Source organism: Oncorhynchus nerka, linkage group LG15 (genome assembly GCF_034236695.1).
Source record: "Oncorhynchus nerka isolate Pitt River linkage group LG15, Oner_Uvic_2.0, whole genome shotgun sequence".
In the NCBI taxonomy this organism is placed as follows: Eukaryota; Metazoa; Chordata; class Actinopteri; order Salmoniformes; family Salmonidae; genus Oncorhynchus; species Oncorhynchus nerka.
The window spans coordinates 27,256,081-27,273,600 of NC_088410.1; the positions used below are offsets into that span (position 1 = coordinate 27,256,081).

General features: G+C 45.6%; 1 protein-coding gene and 1 long non-coding RNA gene across 2 annotated transcripts in view; one reads left to right on the forward strand and one right to left on the reverse strand.

Annotated features, from left to right (window-relative positions):
- LOC135559815 (myoglobin-like) overlaps window positions 1-816 on the forward strand; it is a 3,540-nt gene extending 2,724 nt beyond the window's left edge. Inside the window, 3 exon segments of the mRNA XM_065000688.1 lie at window positions 62-96; window positions 99-277; window positions 474-816. Coding sequence (XP_064856760.1) covers window positions 62-96; window positions 99-277; window positions 474-614 — 355 coding nt within the window. The 3' untranslated portion in view covers window positions 615-816.
- A 5,202-nt stretch (window positions 817-6,018) lies between these two features.
- LOC135560158 (uncharacterized) lies at window positions 6,019-17,495 on the reverse strand. The gene is made up of 2 exons (XR_010458725.1): window positions 8,746-17,495; window positions 6,019-7,230 (listed from the first exon to the last, which is right to left on the reverse strand). It is a non-coding gene; the product is annotated as an uncharacterized LOC135560158 (long non-coding RNA).
- Window positions 17,496-17,520: the final 25 nt, after the last annotated feature.

The window sequence follows — 17,520 nt, forward strand, 5'->3', positions numbered from 1 at the left end:
GTACTGTAAGGCTCACAGAACTCTCCTTACAAATCTCTTCCCTCTCTCGCCTTTCCTCTAGTCTGTTTGCAGAGCACCCAGACACCCTGAAGTTGTTCCTAAGTTCGCAGGCATCGCCGCGGGCGACCTGTCAGGGAACGCAGCAGTAGCTGCCCACGGGGCCACTGTGCTTAAGAAGCTGGGTGAGCTGCTGAAAGCTAAAGGTGACCACGCTGCCATCAAGCTCCTGGCAACCACCCACGCCACCAAGCACAAGATTGCCCTCAACAACTTCACGGTGAGGATGAATGATTCCAGTCTCCCTCCCTCCCTCTATCTGAAACTGTGCTTTCCCCTTATTCATACATTTGTTGCATTCACTCCAGTTTTACCATGACACTGTCATGCTTAGTTTACTAAAATGCTGAGTGAGAAATTTCCTTTAGTGCTTTTATTCAGTATGAAGTTAAACAACATCTCTTGCTGCTCCCCAGCTCATCACTGAGATCATCTGTAAAGTGATGGGTGAGGAGGCAGGGCTGGACGGGGCAGGACAGGAAGCTCTGAGGCAGGTGATGGGTGTGATCATAGCTGACATCGATGTCACCTACAAGGAGCTGGGCTTTGCTGGCTAAATGGTTTACCTCAATGACGCTGGTTTGCTTGTGACTTCCAGAAAAACTTACTGGAAAAGTGTGAGGCAAAGCATTTCTGCAAATTCTACATTTCTCTATACAGTATATTGCCTTAATCTACCCTTTCATTGTAGTTTGCTTACTGAATGTAAGCTGTTCCTCTTTTCACTAAACCAATAAATGTTCCATCAGCTGCAAATGACTGTTTAAAGTGTCTCTTCTGCCTTTCATCTCTTTGCCTAATTTCAAACATTCACCCAGTGACATGGACAGATGTATTTTCTGAGGTGGAGGATACAAGTTTTTTTCTCATACCTGTTCTATATAGTAAGGTTGATTTGCTATTGTACACATTGACAGTTAAAAGCTGAATTGTGGTTTAAGGATAAAATGTGGTTAGGTCTGATTAGGACAGAAGGAAGGGTTGAAGTTAAGTCTGCGCTGTGACAAACCTGTTTTGCCTCTATTCTGGTAGTCACCTCTACAGCCCTCTACCTTGGATGACTGTCCGGTTTCTGTTCCAGTGCAGGTCAGCAAGCGGTCAGTCAGCAGTCTATCCCCTCCCTCCTTGACTGAAACGCATGCATGATCTCTCTGCACTCAACACACCTAAGTGCTACATACACACAATCCCCACCACCCTGTTTCTTTGGACATTTCCTGGCTCGGTCCTTTGCCATTCCTGCAGTCTTATCGGTCAGTGTGGACGTGACTCACTCCACAGAGCAGCATCTCAGGCGGGGCTCTGAGTTCAGATCACCCCCTCAGACCAGGCTGTGCCCGTTAGCTTGGGCGCTATGGAGATTGCACAGTGCATTCCTCTCAGGAAGTGCATGTCTAGAATGCCGCACTAGTGAATGAAATAATTGCTTCCATAAGCTCAATGCAAATATCTTGAATGACTACAATACATGTACTGGTGCAATAAATCAGGTGTATTCAAATATACTATGCTTAATTCTGGATTCAGCTATTTCTCTGTGGTGCTTCTTGAATCTAAAGTAGAAGTCCACATCTGTAACACATTTGTGCCTAGGGGCAAAATTGTAAGGGTCAAAGTTTCTTTAACTTTTCCATTGTCTCCAGTCATAAGTGTTTTGGCATTAGCCTGGCTGGCATTGAGCTGATTGCCAAAGCTGTGGTTAATTGCCCTGCTGAAGGAAAGACTATTAATAGGCTGGCTGTGTCACTCGCTGCACTGCAGACGTGAAAGACACTGACACCATCTCGTGTCACCCGCCTGCCTTTATCTCTCGTTCTGCTGACCCGTCGCCAAAGACAGCCGGTCTCCACCAACCAGACCGGCTGACCCCAGGTCAGGGGCATTAGTCAAGTCAGCCATATGAAAAAACCCACAGACGTGAGTCATTTTATAGGTTACTCATTCTGTAACTATCATGAAGTAAAGCAGCCATTGGGCTCAGGTGTTCCCCCATCTTAGCCACTTCACATTTATGGTGAATTCAATATGCACCTGCAAACTGATTGATGTGCCCTAACAAAGGTTTCTGTTGTGCAGGTCAGTAAGCGATCTATCCCCTCCCTCGACTGAAACATGTGCATGATCTCTCTTGCACTCAACACACCTAAGTGCTACATTCACACTCACCATCAGGCACGCACACACACACAATCCCCACCACCCTGTTTCTTTAGGACATTTCCCTGAATTCAAAATGCACCTGCAAACTGCTTGATGTGCCCTAATGGAGGTAGCCTAGTGGTTAGAGCGTTGGGCCAGTGACAAAGGTTGGATCGAATCCCCGAGCTGACAAGGTAAAAATCTGTCATTCTGAACAAGGCAGTTAACCCACTGTTCCTAGGCTGTCATTGTGAATAAGAATTTGTTCTTAACTGACCCCCCCCCCCTCATGGTGTCCAATGGCATTACATTTACATTTAAGTCATTTAGCAGACGCTCTTATCCAGAGCGACTTACAAATTGGTGCATTCACCTTATGACATCCAGTGGAACAGCCACTTTACAATAGTGCATCTAAATCTTTTAAGGGGGGGGGGGGAACAGGATACCTTAGACTTCTTTAATCAGCATTAACACAGTGGATCCCAAACATGTGTCCCCAATATTATCTAACCAGGACTAGGTCTCAAACAGCTTCCCAACCTATCATTTTTCTTAACACTCCACAAAATGTAACCATTAACACTTTATGGATAACAGATTATGGTTCACATGACAACAGCCAGAAACGCATTTAACTTCTCTACCTAGCTGCTGGTTATTATTTTGCCCAGCCCTGATCAGCAAGAGGAAGACACATGTGTCTCCACCTGAGCCTGTCTGCCAGTGGTCTCCCCCTGCATACTTATTACATGCTGAATGATTTGGGACAGTGTGTGTGTCAACATGTGGCAGATTGTGTGTTTCACTGTGCAAACATCTCCATTTCAGATGGCATAATGCAAAACCCTTCTGAAATGCAGTATTCATTTTGTCATGTCCTACAGTGCAGAAAGGATTTAGCAACAGGTCCCTCAGACTCCAGAGCCAACAAGATGTTTAAATCAGTCGCGATACAACATACACACTGGAGCAGTAAAGAATTGGGGTAAAGAGCAAGAGGAAGACACCCATGAGATGGACAGACACCTTAAGAGCTGATGGGGAGGAGGAGAGGATGTAAATCCCACTAGGCACCAACTGGTTGAATCTAGAGTTGAAGTCAGAAGTTTACATACACTAAATTAAAAATCGTTTTTCAACCACTCCACAAATTTCTTAACTGCAGTTTGGCAAGTCGGTTAGGACATCTAATTTGTGCATGACACAAGTCATTTTTCCAACAATTGTTTACAGATTATTTCACTATATAACAATTCCAGTGGGTCAGAAGTTTACATACACTAAGTTGACTGGGCCTTTAAACAGCTTGGAAAATGCCAGAAAATTGTCATGGCTCTAGAAGCTTCTGATAGGCTAATTGACATAATTTGAGTCAATTGGAGGTGTACCTGTGGATGTATTTCAAGGCCTACCTTCAAACTCAGTGCCTCTTTGCTTGACATCATGGGAAAATCAAAAGAAGTCAGCCAATAAATCACAAAAACAATTGTAGACCACAAGTCTGGATCATCCTTTGGAGCAATTTCCAAACTCCTGAAGGTACCACGTTCATCTGTACAAAAGCTCTGGATAAGAGCGTCTGCTAAATGACTTAAATGTAAATGTAAATAGTACGCAAGTATAAACACCATGGGACTATGTAGCCGTCATACCACTCAGGAAGGAGACGTGTTCTGTCTCCTAGAGATGAATGTATTTTGGGATTGATTTGCACTTTTCGCAAACAGCAAAGGACCTTGATGCTGGAGGAAACAGATACAAAAGTATCTATATCCACAGTAAATACAAGTCCTATAATCGACATAACCTGAAAGGTCGCTCAGCAAGGAAGAAGCCACTGCTCCAAAACCGCCATAAAAAGCCAGACTACGGTTTGCAACTGCACATGGGGATAAATATCGTACTTTTTGGAGAAATTACCTCTGGACTGATGAACCAAAAATATAACTGGTTTGGCCATAAAGACCATCGTTATGTTTGGAGGAAAAAGGGGGAGGCTTGCAAGCCGAAGAACACCATCCCAAACGTGAAGCACAGGGGTGGCAGCATCATGTTGTGGGGGTGCTTTGCTGCAGGAGGGACTGGTGCACTTCACAAAATAGATGGCGTCATGAGGAAGAAAATTATGTGGATATATTGAAGGAACATCTGAAGACATCAGTCAGGAAGTCTTGATACTACCCATCCTGGGTCCGGGAGCGTAATCATCAACTGACACTAATTAGCATAACGCAACGGACATAAATATTACTAGAAAATATTCCTATTCATGAAATTTATTGAGACACAGCTTAGCCTTTTGTTAATCACCCTGTCATCTCAGATTTTGAAAATATGCTTTACAGACAAAGCAAGACAAGCATTTGTGTAAGTTTATCGATAGCCTAGCATAGCATTATGACTAGCTAGCAGCAGGCAACCTGGTCACGAAAATCAGAAAAGCAATCAAATTAAATAGTTTACCTTTGATGAGCTTCGGATGTTTTCACTCACGAGACTCCCAGTTAGATAGCAAATGTTCCTTTTTTCCTAAAATAATATTTTTGTAGGCGAAATAGCTCCGTTTGTTCTTCACGTTTGGCTGAGAAATCAACCGGAAATTGCAGTCACTACAACCCCGAAAAATATTCAAAATTAGCTCCATAATATCGACAGAAACATGGAAAACGTTGTTTATAATCAATCCTCAATGTGTTCTTCAAATATCTATTCAATAATATATCAACCGGGACTGGTGGCTTCTTAGTAGGATAGAGAGAAACAATGGCCTCATTTGTCCTTTACGCACAAAACAGTCTGAGAGACTTCAGCTGACCACTGACGCAATGTTGACGTTCAGGCTCATTTGTCAAAATAAAAGCCTGAAACTATGTATTGTGACACTAGACACATTAGGGAAGCCATAGAAAAAGGAATCTGGTTGATATCTCATACACTGCTCAATAGGGACGCATAGGAACGCAGAGCTTTCTAAATAAGAGTCCCTTCCTGATGAGATTTTTCTCAGGCTTTCGCCTGCAATATTAGTTCTGTTATACTCACGGACAATATTTTTAGTTTTGGAAACTTTAGAGTGTTTTCTATCCAAAGCTATCAATTATATGCCCATTCTAGCATCTTGTCCTGACAAAATCAGTTTACTTTGGGGATGTTATTTTTCCAAAAATGAAAATAGTGCCCCCTAGATTCAAGAGGTTTTAAAGCTTGGTCGCAAATGGGTCTTCCAAATGGACAATGACCCCAAGCATACTTCCAAAGTTGTGGCAAAATGGCTTAAGGACAATAAAGTCAAGGTATTGGAGTGGCCATCACAAAGCCCTGACCACAATCCTATAGAGAATTTGTGGGCAGAACTGGAAAAGCGTGTGCGAGCAAGGAGGCATACAAACCTGACTCAGTTACACCAGCTCTGTCAGGAGGAATGGGCCACAATTCACCCAACTTATTGTGGGAAGCTTGTGGAAGGCTACCCAAAATGTTTGACCCAAGTTAAACAATTTAAAAGCAATTCTACCAAATACTAATTGAGTGTATGTAAACTTCTGACCCACTGGGAATGTGATGAAAGAAATAAAAGCTTAAATAAAATCACTCTACTATTATTCTGACATTTCACATTCTTAAAATAAAGCAGTGATCCTAACTGATCCTAACTGAAAAACCGAGTTTAAATGTATTTGGCTAAGGTGTATGTAAACATCCGACTTCAACTGTATGTTGTTTCCACGCCATTTCAAATACAACAAAATACATTTGATGATGTTGAATCAATGTGGAAAACTTATTGGATATGCAAAAAAAGTATTCACTGTAAAGGGATTTCGGGGATATTTCTTTTATTCACCCAACTTTAAACCTAAATCCAATTACATGGTTCAAATATGTTTATTTCACGTTGAATTTATGTTTGTTGAAAACTCAATCAAATGACGTTGAACTGATATCTTTGTCCAGTGGGATAGCACACTGGAGATCTTCAACCAAGGGTTATCAAAATACCTGATCTGAACAGGAAGGGGATGTGAACTTAGAGTTTAGGGATGGAGGAAATAGGAGGGAGGAGGGAGACAGGTAGGAGTGAGGAGGTCAGGAGTCTTCAAATAGCTGGCTCACGATTAAAGAGGTTTAACAGGATCTTAAGCACATACACATTTGTAACATATTGTACGAATTGTATTATTTTAAAAAAAAAATGGTTGGCGTTGTGAACATTTGTGGACAATTTTCAGGAACCTATTTTGACTCGTGAGCACTTTCAAAACTACTGGCTGAAATTTTACAAAACCTTTATAAAAGCATCTTTAAGATTGTATCAGCTAGCTAAGCCGTTTATTTCTCACATAGGTCAAAGAAACACTACATAATGAAAGATAAGGGGACATCAATTGCATGGTTCAATTTCGTCAATATGTTGGGCATATCCCAGAAAACCACATCCTTTCCATCATCCTGTTTCTATAGCAACCAGAAAGCAATTTGGAGGCATTGAACCAACGGATTTCGCCAGGCAGCAGGCACTCCACCTAATGTCAGTATATTGACACAGCAACAAGTGACATTCTAAAAAGTAAAGTTAGTGTGTAACCCCAATTATATTAGTGTGTAACCCCAATTATAATTGTAAATGGTTAAGTTTACAATGTGAACAAAACCAAAAATGTATTTAAAAAAAGGTACTAAGTGCATGGTAAACATTCTGCATATACAAACAAAATTTTAACGATATCACATGCAGTCCACTCTATATAAACCTGTTACATTTATCTGCTTTAGAGACCGCAATAGCTATTGAGCACAAGTAACAGTCCATTAAATGTAACTACCTGGTCAACCAGACTTGGCACGTCCAGGTGATGTTCTGTACTGGGTTAAAGGTCAAGATCACTCAAAGTTCTGCTGGTCAATGTCAGAGGGCACAGTGCAGCGGGTCAAGGTGGACAGGTAGAGACTAGTTGCCATAGGGACAAGACCGGCCGCTACCTTGAGAATGGCCAGTAATCGGTGTGCTGCCGTGGTCACCCCCTCTGTTGTCTGAGTGGAGAAAGAAAGGAAGATGGAGGAATAAATCATGGAAAAAAACAAAAGTGTCATGAAATAACAGAATGACAAAAGATACTGAGTTTGTATTACCTGTCAGTCTATTCATAACACAAGCTTCATAAATAAACAATTAACTCACAGCACTATCAACAAGGCAGGTCCTACAGGCTCTAGTTGTCACATCTGGACTACTGTTCAGTCATGTGCCACGAAGAAGGACATAGGGAAATTTGCAATTGGTTCAGAACAGGGCAGCACGGCTGGCCCTTGGATGGCTCAAAGTAGAGGAGAGATCGACTTCATCCCTACTTGTATTTGTGAGAGGTATTGACATGTTGAAAGCACAGAGCTGTCTGTTTAAATGATTAGCACACAGCTCAGACAACCATTCAAACCCCACAAGAGACTCTTCACAGTCCAAGTCCAGAACAGACCATGGGAGGCGCACAGTACTACATAGAGCCATGACTACATGGAACTCTATTCCACATCGGGTAACTGATAGAAGCAGTATAATCTGATTTATTTATTTTTAAACATAAAAATACACCCTATGGAACAGCGGACGTGATTGGGAGACCCTAACACGGAACCCAAACCGGCTGTGCGTGTGCGCTATCGTGTATAAATTTATTTTGCCCTCCCCACACCAAACGCGATCACTACAAGCAGGTTAAAATATCAAAACAAACTCTGAACCAATGACATTCATTTGGGGACATGTCGAAAAGCATTAAACATGTATAGCAATTTACCCAGTTAGCTTGCACCTGCTAGCTAACGTTAATTTATCCTATTTAGCTAGCTTGCTGTTGCGAGCTAATTTGTCCTGGGATATAAACATTCAGTTGTTATTTAACCTGAAATGCACAAGGACCTCTACTCCGACAATTAATCCACACATAAAACGGCCAACCGAATCGTTTCTAGTCATCTCTCCTCCTTCCAGGCTTTTTCATCGTTTAACTTATATGGTGATCGCATCTAAACGTTCATTGTATTACCACGACTACAGGCAAAACAGTTAATTTTTCATTCACCCAAGTGGGTATAACCAATGACGAGATGGCACGTGGGTACCTGCTTCTATAAACCAATGAGGAGATGCAGGACTTGCAGCGCGATCTGCTTCAGAAATAGGAATGAGTTCTATTTTAGCCCTTGGCGTCGCAGATGCTCGTTGGCGCGCGCGAGCAGTGTGGGTGCAATAATTGAATAACAAGGATTTCTACATTTATTTTGCGACGCTCTCGCACGCAGTTGTCCCTGTGTCGTCCGGGTTTGGCCGGGGTAGGCCGTCATTGTAAATAAGAATTTGTTCTTAACGGACTTGCCTAGTTAAATACAAATAAATCAGGTTTTTAAAATTGTATAACTGCCTTAATTTTGCCAGACCCCAGGAAGAGTAGCTGCTGCCTTGGTAGCATGACGATGCATAATAAACACAAATATAGTGTTTCACCCGTCAATCATGTCTATGCGTTAACTGATACAGTTGACTCATACCTGATCCTCTGCACACAATAGGGGGCAGTGGAGGGATGCTGCCAGCGTCCTCACAGAGACCAGCCGCTCAGGGGGCACTGACACATTACGAGCTGGAGGAGGAGACACAGACACACCACAGAAACACAGGTGATAGAAATCTTTCAATATAATGATGATAGAATGTGATAAGTGAGGGCCTCCCGAGTGGCGCAGTTGTCTAAGGCACTGGATCGCAGTGCTAGCTGTGCCACTAGAGATCCTGGATCGAGTCCAGGCTCTGTCGCAACTGGGAGACCCATGGGGCAGCAAACAATTGGCCCAGCGTCGTCCGGGTTAGGGGAGTGTTTTGCCGGCAGGGATGTTCTTGTCCCATCGAGCTCTAGCAACTCCTGCGGCGGGGGTATACATCAGAGGTGAGGATTTTGATATTTACTTCTGTGTACACCTGTGTCACAGCTGGGGTCCGCCCCTATATATAGACCCCATGGCCGCGTCACGTTCTCCTTCATTTTATCGGCGGACGTCTGTATGTTTTGAGGTACAAACTTTCTGAAGTTCGCTTGGTAAGTCACTGGTAAGTGTAATATATTGCGTGGAAGTATACTCACTGGCTGTTTGCGGCCTGGAGCAGCTGGCCACATGGCCAGTCCCTCTTCAGTGCTCCACTCGCTGTGCATGGTTGATCTGTATCTTCCGCCCGTGGTTTGTCATGCTTGCGTTTCATTAGCGTTACACTACGAATCCGTGTGCATTAATATATTGGTGGCTCTTGCTGCCACAAACTGTAAATGACCTTACACAACTTGCCGACTGGCTTGTTCTGTGTGTGTGTTGTGAATTGCCTTAACATGCTGCTGGTTCTCTGTTAATTATCCTGCATGTTCTTTCCCCTGCAGAGTGTAAGAGTATCGTAGTGGGCTTTCCACTAAGAGACATTGACTTTGGAGTTCTTTCCATTGTTAAGACATTAACTTTGGAGTTCCTTAACAGGTGTTACTCCATATGGTTCTGTTTTTACTGCTTGGATATGAAACCGATAGGTAATATTGGCAAAAAAATAAAATAAATCCATTACCTGGTTGCTGTTTTTCTGTCTGCCTGTTTTTCCCACAGGAGTCTACCCGGTGTTTGCAGAGGTGCTGGGTAATTTATCCCGCACCGGGTTCCTATTCCTCCAAGCGTGTCACGACATAGCTCTCCCAGGGCGCCAAACCCCTGCTCCGTGGCCTTGTTGGCTTGGCTGAGCTTATGGCTTCCCTTTGTGACAGGTGTGATGTTTGGTGTGGTGTTCTCAGAATGCCTGCACCTGGTGCAATTGGAGGCCATGCGTGAGTGTGTCGGCCAAGCTCGGGCTCAGGTTGGGGACGAGCTCCCTCCCACAGGAGTGGTGCGGCAGCGAGCTGTTAGTCCCTCTACCGGGCCCAGTACCATTCCCAGGAAGCGAGGCCGGAGCCACCGCAGGCAGAGCCCATCTGCTGCCAGTCCTGGACTGGGGCATGAGGTGACAAAGGAGCTCCTCCATGAAGTGATGGAGGTGTCTTGTCTGCTTTCCCTGCTCCAGAGGGTCCCTCTCCTGCCCCATCACCTTGTGCTACGGGACGACAATGGGAGCAGCACAGCGTGCAGTGAAGCAACAGCCTGTTTTTCCCCCACATGGGTCATCCCCAGTTTTTGCAGAGGTGCTGGGTAATTTATCCCTCACCGGGTACCTATTCCTCCAAAGTGGTCACAACATAAGCTTTCCCAGGGCGTCTGACCCCTGCTCCGTGGCCTTGTCTTGGTTGAGCTTATGGCTTCCCTTTGTTACAGGTGTGATGGTGTCAACCACCAAGACCCAGGCGCTCAGGGCGCCAGAGGAGAGGCGGGCCCCGACAGGACCCCTGACACACCCTTCCTGGCCGCTTCTCCCGGTCTCAAAGGGTAAAGTGGGAGGAGGGTGTGGAGTCTCCCTGGGTGTTGTCCACAATGCTCAAGGGGTATCGACTCCAATTCCGGCCCCCGTCCTTCAGGTGCCTTTTGTGTTACCACGGTGGCCAACCCCCTGAAGAAAACCCTGTGGCTGGAGATCTCCTCCCTCCTCGACAAGGGTGCTATCCGCAGGATTGAGACATCAGAACAGCTAGGTGGGTTCAATTCCACTTATTTTGTGGTCTCAAAAAGAGAATAAGGGTTTTGACCGATTCTGGACCTTTCGCAACCTCAATGGGTACTTGAAGGTACTGAGGTACCACATGCTATCCCCAGCCGCGTGTTGCAGGCTGTGTCCAGGACCAGTGGTTTGTGACGCTGGACCTTGGGGATGCGTACTTCATGTTCCTGTTTACCCAGCTCATTGGCAGTACCTCCGATTCACTTTCAAAGGGACGGTTTACGAATTCATGGTTCTTCCCTTCGGCCTCTCCTTGGCACCCCGCACTTTCACAAAGTGCATGGATGCTGTCCTGGCACCACTCACGTCCCGAGGATTGTTGATCCTCAATTACCTGGACGATGGGCTAATTTGTGCCCCGACATACTCCTGACCCACATCGGCGGGCTGGGCATTACAGTAAACAAGAAGTGTCATCTGACACCCACCCAAAGGGTGGCCTTCATTGGCATGGAACTGGACTCAGTCCTCATGAGAGCACGCCTGCCCACCAGAAGGGTTCAGGCGATTTTATTGACCACTTTCGGCAGGGGCGGGTGGTATCTGCCCTGACAACGCCTGTTGGGCTTGCTGATGGCGGCCTCGTCGATGATTCCTCCAGCCTCTTCAACGGTGGTTCAACTCCCACCGGCTGCACCCGAAGCGCCACCGTCACCGCCAGCTGCGGGTGACCGCACAGGGCCTCAGGGCATTGTTGAGGTGGCGCTGTCGCTCCTTTCTCTCAGGTGGGGTGGAGATGCTGAGGGCGTACCGCCGGGAGCTGGTCAGCACAGACGCCTCCCAGATCAGCTCGGGGGTGTGACTAAGGTTAGGTTGGCCAGCGGCTGTTGGCTACCCCCTTGGAGCAGCAGGCACATCAATACACAAGAACGCTGAGCTGTACTGCTGGCCCTGCGGTCTTTCCTTACACATCTGAAAGGAAGACATGTCCTGGTGAGAACAGACAACACCACAGCGGTGGCTTACATCAACCATCAGGGTGGACTGAGGTCACACCGCCTCAATCTTATAGCACAGGAGCTCCTCTGGGCTCAGGACGTCTAGCGTCTCTACGCGCAGCGCACATATATGACATCCTGAGTGTGACAGCGGATATGCTCTCGAGGGAGGGCCCGCCACCTTGGGACTGGAGCCTACATCCCCAGGTGGTGCAGCACCTGTGGGACAAGTTCAGGAGGGTGCAGGGGGACCCATTTGCCTCCCTGGACAATGCACACTGCCCCCTGTGGTACTCCATGTTGGAGCCACCAGGGCCTCTGGGCTTGGATGCTCTGGCTCACGATTGGCCAGGGCTGAAGCTTTACACATTCGCCCCATTTCCCCTGATCCAGGCTAAGTTGGACAGAACCAGGATATCAGAGCATCGTCTGCTTCTGGTGGTCCCATACTGGCCCAAACGACCCTGATTCAGCCTTCTCCTGTCCCTGTTGTCTGGGACACCTTGGCAACTTCCCCTGAGACCAGACCTGCTGTCTCAGGCCGGGGAACTCTGTGGCATCCGATGCCACACCGCCTCAGTCTGTGGGATTGGCCACTGAACGGTACCAATGGTCCATGTTAGGACTACAGGAGTGTGTAATGAACACCATGCAGAGCACAGGGCGCCGGCTACAACCGCGGCATACCAGTTGTGCCGGCGGTTGTTCTGCTTTTGGTGCACTGGTATTGAGGTTGTGCCCGAGTCATGTGGGGTGCAGTATGTTCACCAATACCTGCAGTCTCGCTTGGATGAGGGCTTGGCAGCCTCAACACTGAGAGGGTATTTGGCCGCAAGATCTGCCTGCATTGTGGGGTGGATGGACAGGCCAGTGGGACGCCATCCCTTGCCTTGGTCTCCAGGTTTTTGAAGGGGGTTTGTCGCCTGCGTCCAGTTAGGACCCGCTCAATGGTGAACTGGGATCTAAATGTAGTCTTGGCAGCTTTGGCAAAGCCACCTTTCAAACGGTGGCTTTCTTGGTAGCAATTACTTCCATGAAGAGGGTGGGTGAGCTCCATGCTCTTTCAGTAAGTTCTAAGTGCTAAAGGATGGACACTGGGGGAGGAGTATATCTCTCCGCCCCAACTCTTCAGTCCTCCCGAAGGATGTGTCAGACAGGCATGTGAACATCCCTTTTATCCTGTCTGCTTATGACCTCCCAGCAGTGGCGGGGGAGTCTGGGCCTCCCTCCGGCATGCTGTGCCCTGCGAGGGCACTGGCTGCCTATGTGGAGCGGACACGGTCAGTGAGAACAACAGACCAGCTCTTTGTCTGTTATGGTGAGAGAGTCCTGGGGGCTGGGCTATCAAAGCAGAGGCTCTTTCACAGGATCGTGGACACGATTATGACAGCATATCGCCTGGCTGGCATGCCAGTGCTGGGATCTGTGGTGGCACATTCAACACGAGGTGTGGCTGCATCCTGGGCTCTACTGAGAGGAGTGCCCCTCTAAGAGAACTGTGCTGCGGCCAGCTGGGCTTCCACCTTCCGGGGACTGTTTCGGGACCCCCCTTCCACATTGACGGTCCCTGCGTCTTGGTTCAGCACTGGGACTAAGCCGCTGGCTGGCCAGGTCCCTCTAGCACCGAATAATCTGGTACGGGTATACCAATATATTGGAGTGATCCAATATAGTGAAACATAAAAGGTTACATATGTAACCACGATTATGTGAGCTATGTGGATCACTCCAATCTTCTACGGTGCTAGAAACACTGTATAGTCCATAGAGAATAAGAGTGCCTCCACTCAGCTGCCCACTGCACTGAGACTAGGAAACACTGTCACCACTGATATATCCACGATAATCGAGAATTTCAATAAGCATTTCTCTACGGCTGTCCATGCATTCCACCTGGCTACCCCAACACCAGCCAAAAGCCATGCACCCCCCGCAGCAATTGGCTCAAGCCCCCCCGCTTCTCCTTCACCCAAATGCAGACAGCTGGTGTTCTGAAAGAGCTTCAAAAGCTGGATCCCTACAATTCAGCTTGGCTAAACAATCTGGACCCTCTCTTCCTAAAATTATCTGCCGCAATTGTTGCAACCCCTATTACTAGTCAACCCCTATTACTAGTCTTTCGGATTGCCTGAGATTCCTAAATATTGTAAAAGCTGCTGCGGTCATCCCCCTCTTCAAAAGGGGGAGACACTCTAGACCCAAACTGTTAAAGACCTATATCCATCCTGCCCTGCCTTTCTTATGTCTTCGAAAGCCAAGTGAACAAACAGATCACCGGCCATTTCGAATCCCAGCGTACCCTCTCCGCTATGCAATCTGATTTCCGAGTTGGTCACGGGTGCACCTCAGCCACGCTCAAGATCCTAAACGATATCATAATTGCCATCGATAAAAGACAGTACTTTACAGCTGTTTTCATCGACCTGGCTTTCGACTCTGTCAATCACCGTATTCTTACCGGCAGACTCAACAGCCTTGGTTTCTCTAATGATTGTCTTGTCTGGATCACCAACTACTTCTCAGATAAAGTTCAGTGTGTCAAATCAGAGGACCTGCTGTCCGGACCTCTGGCAGTCTATGGGGGTGCCACAGGGTTCAATTCTCGGGCCGACTCTTTTCTCTGTATATTTCAATGATGTCGCTCTTGCTGCTGGTGATTCTTTGATCCACCTCCACACAGACGACATCATTCTGTATACATCTGGCACTTCTTTGGACACTGTGTTAACAAACCTTAAGACGAGCTTCAACACTCCTTCTGTGGCCTCCAACTGCTCTTAAAAGCTAGTAAAACGAAACGCATGCTCTTCAATCGATCGCAGCCCGCACCCGCCCGCCCGACTAACATCACTACTCTGGGCGGCTCTGACTTGTGGACAACTACAAATACCTAGGTGTCTGGTTAGACTATAAACTCTCCTTCCAGACTCACATTAAGCATCTAGAATCAACTTCCTATTTCGCAACAAAGCATCCTTCACTCATGCTGCCAAACATATCCTCGTAAAACTGACTTTCCTACCGATCCTTGACTTCGGCGATGTCATTTACAAAATAACCCAACACTCTACTCAGCAAATTGGATGCAGTCTATCACAGTGCCATCCGTTTTGTCACCAAAGCCCCATGATACTGTTCTCGTTGGCTGGTCCTTGCTACATATTTGTCGCCAAACCCACTGACTCCAGGTCATCTATAAGTCTTTGCTAGGTAAAGCTCCAACTTATCTCAGCTCACTAGTCACCATAGCAACACCCACCCTTAGCACGCGCTCCAGCAGGTATTAGAGGTCAACGGATTAATTAGGGCCGATTTCAAGTTTTCATAACAATCGGAAATCCCTATTTTTGGACGCCAATTATTTTTTTTACACCTTTATTTAACTAGGCAAGTCAGTTAAGAACACATTCTTATTTTCAATGACGGCCTAGGAACACTGGGTTAACTGCCTTGTTCAGGGGCAGAACGACAGATTTTTAACTTGTCAGCTCTGGGATTCAATCTTGCAACCTTACGGTTAACTAGTCCAACGCTCTGACCACCTGCCTCTAATTGCACTCCACGAGGAGCCTACCTGTTACGCAAATGCAGTAGAAGCCAAGGTAAGTTGCTAGCTAGCATTAAACTTATCTTATAAAAAAAACAATCAATCACTATATAATCGATGCAACACTGGGGATGATTTAACAAAAGCTCATTTGCGAAAAAAGCACAATCGTTCCACGACTGTACCTAACCATAAACACCAATGCCTTTCTTAAAATCAATACACAGAAGTATATATTTTTAAACCGGCATATTTAGCTAAAAGAAATCCAGGTTAGCAGGCAATATTAACCAGGTGAAATTGTGTCACTTCTCTTGCATTCATTGCATGCAGTCAGGGTATATGCAACAGTTTGGGCAGCCTGGCTCAATGCGAACTAATTTGCCAGACTTTTACGTAATTATGACATAACATTGAAGGTTGTGCAATGTAACAAGAATATTTAGACTTAAGGATGCCACCCGTTAGATAAAATACGGAACGATTCCGTATTTCACTGAAATAATAAACGTTTAGTTTTCTAAATGATAGTTTCCAGATTCAACCATATTAATGACCCGAAGGCTCGTATTTCTGTGTGTTATGTTATAATTAAGTCTATGATTTGATATTTGATAGAGCAGTCTGACTGGGCGATGGTAGGCAGCAGCAGGCTCGTAAGCATTCATTCAAACAGCACTTTCGTGCATTTTGCCAGCAGCTCTTCGCAAGCACGGTGCTGTTTATGACTTCAAGCCTATCAGCCTATAGCTGGTGTAACCGATGTGAAATGGCTAGCTAGTTAGCGGGGTGCGCGCTAATAGCGTTTCAAATGTCACTCGCTCTGAGACTTGGAGTAGTTATTCCCCTTGCTCTGCAAGGGCCGTGGCTTTTATGGAGCGATGGGTAACGCTGCTTCGAGTGTGGCTGTTGTCGATGTGTTCCTGATTTGAGCCCAGGTAGGGGCAAGGAGAGGGACGGAAGCTATACTGTTATACTGGCAATACTAAAGTGCCTATAAGAACATCCAATAGTCAAAGGTATATGAAATACAAATGGTATAGATAAATAGTCCTATAAATACTATGTTAACTACAACCTAAAACTTCTTACCTTGGAATATTGAAGTCTCATGTTAAAAGGAACCACCAACTTTCATATTGTAATGAAACAGCAAGGAGCAAGTCTCGAACCCTCGACCTTCGAGCCCGAGTTCCGGCATGCTATCGACTGTGCCGCAAAAGCATGCTCGTGCGGCAGAGTCGATTTCCGCGCTTATAAACCCAGGGTCGTTACAATATGTTCTCATGTTCTGAGCAAGGAACTCAAACATTAGCTTTTTTACATGGCACATATTGCACTTTTACTTCTCCAACACTTTGTTTTTGCATTATTTAAACAAAATTTAAATTAAAAATTAATTAAACAAAATGTCATTATTTATTTGAGGCTAAATTTATTTTTATTGATGTATTATATTAAGTTAAAAGTGTTCATTCAGTATTGTTGTAATTGTCCTTATTACAAAAAATAAATAAAATTGCCGATTAATCGGTATCGGCGTTGAAAAATCATAATCGGTCGACCTCTACCAGGTATATTTCACTGGTCATCCCCAAAGCCAACACCTCCTTTGGCCGCCTTTCCTTCCAGTTCTCTGCTGCCAATGACTGGAACAAATTGCAACAATCACTTAAGTTGGAGACTTATATCTCCCTCACTAAGCGTCAGCTGTCAGAGCAGCTTACCGATCGCTCCAGCTGTGCACAGCACATGTGTAAATAGCCCATCCAACTACCTACCTCATCCCCATGTTTGTTTTTCTGCTCTTTTGCACACCAGTATTTCTACTTGCACATATCTCACTCCAGTGTAAATTGATAAATTGTAATTACTTCGCCACTATTGGCCTATTTATTGCCTTACCTCCTTACTTCATTTGCAAACACCGTATACAGATTTTTCTATTGTGTTATACTGTACATTTGTTTATCCCATGTGTAACTCTGTGTTGTTGTTTTTGTCACACTGCTTTGCTTTATCTTGGCCAGGTCATAGTTGTAAATGAGACTTGACTTGTTCTCAACTGGCATACCTGGTTAAATAAAGGTGAAATAAAAAGAATAGAGGCACCTCAAAAATTATGTAGAGAACGTGTGTCGCAGCCATGAGGTTTATAT